The 6,970-nt window shown below is 45.0% G+C and overlaps 1 protein-coding gene across 1 annotated transcript; it reads left to right on the top strand.

Annotated features, from left to right (window-relative positions):
* Positions 1–2,801: 2,801 nt before the first annotated feature.
* LOC127330769 (uncharacterized) lies at positions 2,802–3,619 on the top strand. The gene has a single exon (XM_051356868.2). It carries the CDS (start codon positions 2,914–2,916, stop codon positions 3,268–3,270), a length of 357 nt encoding a protein of 118 aa, XP_051212828.1. The 5' UTR covers positions 2,802–2,913; the 3' UTR covers positions 3,271–3,619.
* The last annotated feature ends 3,351 nt before the right edge of the window (positions 3,620–6,970 follow it).

Genomic DNA, 6,970 nt, shown 5'->3' with positions numbered 1-6,970 from the left:
AGATTTCAAACAGCAACTCGTATAAGGTCACAAAATCATTATTATCTAGTTTTAAGTAGACTAGTTTGCTAAGATATTAAAGCACGACTAACAAGGAGGATCTGGACGCTTTTCATCCCATTCCTAGAGTCCTAGCACGTATTGGAGTTCTAACTATGTATATATGTATATTAATTAGTTTCAGTACAGATATTGAAGTGTACGAGTGAGTGACCGGCCCGCCAGCTGGTGCATGCATCGGCATCGGTCCTTCCTGGTGCTGGGCTGTACTCACCGTGACCATCAAGTACTAGCCAGTACTACTGATGATTGGCGCCGTCCCATGCACATCACAAACCCATGTTCTTCGGTAGGGATTGCTTCAGAGCAAACTTTGATTGTCTGGCGAAGAAATTAAACTCGAAGTCAACCATCCAATCATATGCTCCCTCTTATTCATATTATTTGCTGCTAAAACGAATGAGCAAGCACACTATAATTATTGAACCTAAGTCTAGAAGATTTTAAATATTTTTCTCTATTTATGCATGTGTTGTTCGTCTACTCTTATTCCTTCATGTCTAAGTCCATAAATCAGAGTCGTATCCCGAAGGTGTTTGGGAAATATGATGTTGTTTCTCTGGCATCCAAGCACATCTCCTCCACTCCTATATCCCCATATGGTTTTCGTTCGTGACTATTCAGAAAAATGGAAGAGCAAATATCACAAACCACATAATTATTCGGTCTATAGTGTCAAACAAAACAGAAATGAATTAAAAAATTAGCAGAAAGCCATAACTTTTTTCCACATATTAGGACGTACTTAATCCATTTGACATCGTTTCCGTCAGTCCACTCACCACAATTTTAAACTTAAGGCCTAGCCCCGGCATTAAATCAATAAAGCCCCACATGGTAGAATCCACATAAAACCGACAAACAACTCAAATAGTCATGAGGCATCGTCCTACTGAAGTCGCGAGGAAGGTGTGCATACACCAGATTGCCCCCATCATCGTGTCCATCAGGCTCCTATCCTTCAATCTCACCATATTAACATTTTGTAAATAGCGTCAGTCCGCTTGCCAATCAAAGTACCATCAATACTTCTTGGTTTGTTTCTAATGTTCCAAAGTGCCCATCACTATGCTGAAAAGGTAAGCTAAACTAGCTTACGGTATGATCCTGACTAGACTTGAGATATAGCCAGAAAATCCCCAACCCCAGCCCAGTTTCAATCGCAGTAAAGAAGTTCCCTAACTCCTGCTCACATAAACCTCGCTTGTGGACAACTAAAGAAGATGTGATTGCAATCCTCTAGTTCACCACAAAGGGAAGAAGGTAGCTTATGTCGGATGAGTTGCCACAAAAAGACTTTAATTCTTGGTGGCACCCTAGTCCGCCATCCTTCCTTGAAGTGAGTAACAGCCGCTCCTTGCGAGAGGCGTGAATATATGGATCTGGGCGAGAAGCCGTCGTAGGCCTCTAGACTCCAAGAGACCACGTTGTCATCCTCACAGGCTTGGGAAATACTAATCTCCCTAGTCAAATGATCTTACCACACCATTTCGGCCAGGCAGAATGACCGACAAAATTGGAGAAGCCAACCCAGCCCATTGGGTGACGCACTCACCGTGCCGAAGGGGGCACAACAACAACTGAATAGGAGTGGAAAAAGCTCCGTAGCGGTCACACTCCCACTACAAAGGTTCATGTGGCAAAGCTGACCGGTCTATCTCTGTTTTTCTGAAAGAATAGAGACTTGAACCAAACCTTTGGAAATTCTCGTTTTTTTTGTACTTTGACCAAACTTAGTTCAAATAAACATTTTTTTCATAAAAAAGATAAGGTAGTTCATTATTCTAGTGAATTTTTATTAGGCTAATATATGTTTGTATAATTTTGGTTGAACATTACAAAAGTTACTAAACTTACAATATTTTGGGAAAAATGAGATGAACAGAATTATAGTTTACTTGCTACAAGTAGTTGGCAATCATTATATTTTCTATCTTTTTTTTGTCCAGAGTTGGTTCGGATTGTCATGAATTGTGTTGAACTGAGCAAGTCGTGGTATTTGGTATCACTACTTCCTAGTTGAATGAGAATTAACTAAGTTCTCAGTCAAGTGATAGTCATAGTTGCAACACATGATGCAACTAGCGGTTAGCATGAATCATGAAACAAACATTTTTTCCTAGCTGTTGCAACTAAACTTGTAACTCATAAATGAACAAATAGTGATAGAAATATGACGGTGTAGGACTCAACTAAGAGCTAACTTAATTCTCAGCTACCTAAGAATTAGCAAAACCGGAAAAAAAATCCTAGGTGTCATTTGTTCAAACCTTGGTCCCAATAGAATAGCTTCGATTTATTGAAATTTTGTCTACATGGAAACTAGTTGACTCATGAGCGGGGCATATGAAACTTCTGCTTCCTATCACAAATTCGATGTCCAAGGTATGGAAATCGATCTATTAGTGGAAGTTCTTTGCTTGCAAGCACAAACTCAACATGTTCAATTAGTTCCGTGAATTAGGGAGGCGCCTTTTGTGTTGGGTAGACGGAGATATGGCTATGCCCCTCCTCATCAGGGGCAAGACCCGACGCGTACGTGCAAGCTGCGCAGGGTTCCCCAGGTTGGCAACGCGTAGGGTTGGATGCATGCATATGCAGATTGTGCTGCCTAATCTCGGCTCAGTGTCGTGTCACACGCAGGAACACACACGCCACACATCACGGCGCCACTCCTGAACCTGGAGTCTGTGAACGCGCTATATATTCCCGCTCTTCCACTCCACCCAACACATCACACAGCTCGCCACCAAGTCTCCCAGCTCCCAGACCAAGAGCAACACAGCAAGCAAGCGAACGCGCTCGCTCATCCGACCGCCGTGTTTCCAGCTCGTCACAGCCGGGCAACCAAGCATGTGCAACGTCATCACGATCCCGTCGGTCGCCTGGCTGCGCCGGGCCGTGCGGCGGTGGCGCGCCCGGAGTTCCGCTTCCGCGGCGGTGCCAGCGGGGCACGTGGCGGTGTGCGCGGCGGGCGCTCGGTTCGTGGTGCGGCTGGCGCACCTTGGTCACCCGGCGTTCCTGGAGCTGCTCAGGCAGGCCGAGGAGGAGTACGGCTTCCCGGCCGGCGCCTCCGGCCCCGTCGCGCTCTCCTGCGACGAGCACCGGCTCCGCGACGTCCTCCGCCGCGTCTCCTCCTCATCGTCCAACGAGCGTCGCCGCTCCTCCGGCCGCCGCGGCGGTGACCAGCGACCGCTGCTGCAGGGATAAGGGATTGGCCGGGGAGAAGCTCTTCTTGTGAGCGATCGGCAACCTGCGCGGGTTCCAGCGCACCGAACGGTGAAATCGTCGAAGCAACGCAACACGCCATGCATTTCTGCGCTCAGCGGGGAAGCAGGACCTGCGCCTGCCGCCGCCGTGAAGGCCGTGCAAGCTAGCGTTAAGGTATCCAGTCAAAGGCTGAGCGCCCGAGCGTGTTCCTATCCCGTGCCTATGTGCAGTAATTGATTGAAGAAGGCTACGATTTTTTTTAGATTCTTTTTCTGTGTTTTGTAAATCTTCTACCCGGCTGTGCAAGTAACTGCCGAGGGCCATGTACGAGTGAACTAATTAAAAGGTTGATTGATTGATTGATTAACTCTTCTTGCTCTAATGCAATTTGGCGTCTTTCGTCATGTGTTTGTGATGTCGATGTGGCAATTCAACTTGTCTTGGCCTTTGATCAAGTTCATTAGCGTTAAGCGTTTAAACTTTGTATTTACATGGTATAAACCTTAGGGCAGCAAATATAAACAAGTACTCAGGTTTGAAATGCTTGGGCACCTCCACCATAAAATTTGGATGGTGGATCATTTTGACAGGAGGGGTTGGGACGATTGCGTGCTTTGCTTGCAAGAAAATTCAAGAGACGGCGGTGCACACGTTCTTCCTTTGCTGCTACACGAAGCGGCTTTGGGAAAGGTGCGGGACTGAATCACTTCCATCCGCACCCATTTGTGGACGATACTACCCTCATGGTTTGCTGGACCTTGATGTCGAGCAATGCAACGCCTAACCAAAAGGCACATGTCTTCTATCACCATGCTTCTGAGTTGGACATTTTGAAAGGAACGGCATGCAAGAGTTTCAAAAAACTACTATGCGCATCCGACAATCCTTTTTGAGATCATTAGAGGCGAGGCCATGCTTTGGGTCGCCACAGGAGGGAAGCATTTGAATCTTGTAATATTGGGAGAGTAATCCCCTTTTTGGGTTTTCACTTTGTCTTATCAAGACACTTCTACTTAATTAATGTTAATTAATGAATGATGGAAAATCTTTTGCCCCCTTTAAAAAAAGAATAAACCTTGGGGTTCATTTACCAGGAGTTCAACTCAATCAAACCCTAGTCTCTAGCACTCTAGCAAACGGTTCACGACAGTGAGAGGGACCTGCGCAATATGGCAATGAGGCTGATTCAACAAAAAACGTTAAAGAGGTATCGGTGCCTTATAGCTTACTTTCAAGAGACAGTGATGATGATACCATTACAAGGAAAAAATCTAAACATATTTTTATATTAATAAATATAACAATTGATCTGCGAATAAAATCCTAGTATGAGCATATATATTCTCTTTGTCCCAAAATAAGTAACCTGGCTTATCATGTATGTGCACATTAAAATATGTCTAGATACTATAAAACTAAGTCACTTTTTGTAGGACGGTAGTGGTAGTACTTGACAGAGAAAGTGAGTAAATCAACTGTAGGTCTTGCTTTGCAGGGCAGAGCCCCCTCGTTCTTGGCGGCAAGAGAACAATTGAACTATCCCGTCTTATTCATATTAATTGTCTCTAATACGAATGTATCTACATATAATTTAGGTTCAAATACATCCATTCTAGCGACAAGAAATATGAACCGAAGGGGTAGTGTTTTGGCAGCCTCGCCGCATGCACTGGACTAGAAAGGAAACCACACTCTGAACTCCTCCATGCAGGGTTGCAAGCGTTATCCTGCATTCCTGCGAAAGTACACCTTCTAGTTTATTTTGTTATTTTTAGCTAATAAAATCCATAGATTTTAAACTAGAAATAATAGAAAAATAAAGTAGATCAAAGCGGGACTTTCGCGGTGTAGGCTTTGAACCTTACCTGCACGTGCGCGCGTCAAGAAAAACAGGACATGGAAAGTTTGATATTGATTTTGAATCTCTCTTGCACGGTGACCAGGTGACTTGACTGACAGAATACGGTTCCAATCGACAAACCGGCCATCTATATTTTTGATCAACCCATCGCGTTTCAGAGGTGGAGCAAATTAGTGAGCCGTCGCCACGAGTCGTGACCAGATAAGAGACAGGTGGAGTATGTGCCTGTCTCTACATATGTTAGTCATACGTAGTCTGATCTTCACAACATTTTTGTTTTGTCAGTACGTTGGAGTGAAACAAAACAAGACCTGACAATTCTGAAGCTCTCGCGGCTACCCGTCTCCCCTTGGTGCGCATGCATGCAGATGCAGTGGCGAGTAAAACAGGAGAAGGAGCAGTTCCGTCAGAGGAGAAACCTCCTGCGTGGCTATTTCCGCCGATCTGAATCATGTCACACAAGCTAGCTCCGGAGGAGATGAAATAAAGAGACAAATCGGTTCCCAGATGGGCAGCATCATCGTCCATCCACGGCGGATTAGTTCTGGCCCAGCTACACTGAACATCCATTGTCGTCAGCTAGAGCATGATCGCATCGTATCTTCTCCATCCAATCCGTTCCGATTAAAGTTTGCGCCGCACAGTCAGCGAGACTGTGCTCGTGCACACGACGTCTCAGCGGCGGGTACGTGTCACCGAGCGCGCCGGGGCCGGCGTTGCACATGCGGGGAATCCTTTGCGGCGGGGGCGATGATGGCGTCCCGTTTTTGGACTGAGCCACCACCAAATCGTGCGTCCCCTTCAGCTAATCATCTAATCAAGATCCTACACGATCACATTACAAGTCAGTAAACAATGCGTTGGATAGGTACTATATAGGACGTCTTAGAATAGTAAAATACCAGTAGCATACAGTGTAGACATGCGTGACCGGCTGGCAAGGTGCATGCACGCATCGGCATCGATCGGCATGATCTACCTGTACTAACCGTGACCATCAAGTACGAGCCAGTACCACTACTTGTTCTAATCATTGGCACCCTACCATGCATGTCACAAACCCATGTTTTTGCCAGGGAATATGGATTGCTAGGATAAATTCAACACCAATTGTGTCCGTGGAGGAACACAACGGCAAGTCAACATTCGGAGAACCTTTTTGTATTCAATGTATCAAATCATGTTCGTGTCATCCAAGGAAGAGAAAGTCGATCACGAGAAACAAAACCTGTCTATGGTTCCATCCTCTCGTTTGGGCCGCCTTCGATGGGCTTGGAGGCATGCAGACCATGATCCTTCGACGGAAGGGAGGCTCTTTTTTTGTTGTTGCTTAGGTTGTTTTTTAGTTTCTTCACCAAGATGGTGAGTGCTTGTGAAGTAGTGCATTCAGTGGATCTCCTAGTTTCTAGTTTGTGTTTATGTTTATTGATGTGGTTTCAGGTCTGGCTCTTTCAATCTAGGAGTCGCATCTTTGGTGATGGTTGCTGATCTGGTGTGCTGGTTCTTTGGGGTATTATCATGATGACTCCCCGTTTGCTAACTGAAACAAGCTCTAATATGATAAGCTCTGCCTAGCTCAGTGATGGAGGGGCGAGCACGGCCGCAGCGAGCCTTCGGCTCTAATCAATGTTTGTAGCCGTCGTTAGGTGGATTAAATACCTATTTGTAATTTTATTATTTTTTGGGTTCTTTCTACTACTGTGGATGATAGATCGATGGACTTTTTACGCAAAAAAAAACTATCAAGTCTTGTCATCATACGAAACATAATTATTTTAGTACTATATAGTTTTTAAAATATATTTTCTGTTATAAGAAAATACTATAAGATAAAACATA

Source organism: Lolium perenne, chromosome 2 (genome assembly GCF_019359855.2).
Source record: "Lolium perenne isolate Kyuss_39 chromosome 2, Kyuss_2.0, whole genome shotgun sequence".
In the NCBI taxonomy this organism is placed as follows: Eukaryota; Viridiplantae; Streptophyta; class Magnoliopsida; order Poales; family Poaceae; genus Lolium; species Lolium perenne.
This window is presented reverse-complemented; position numbering and strand designations above follow the sequence as displayed.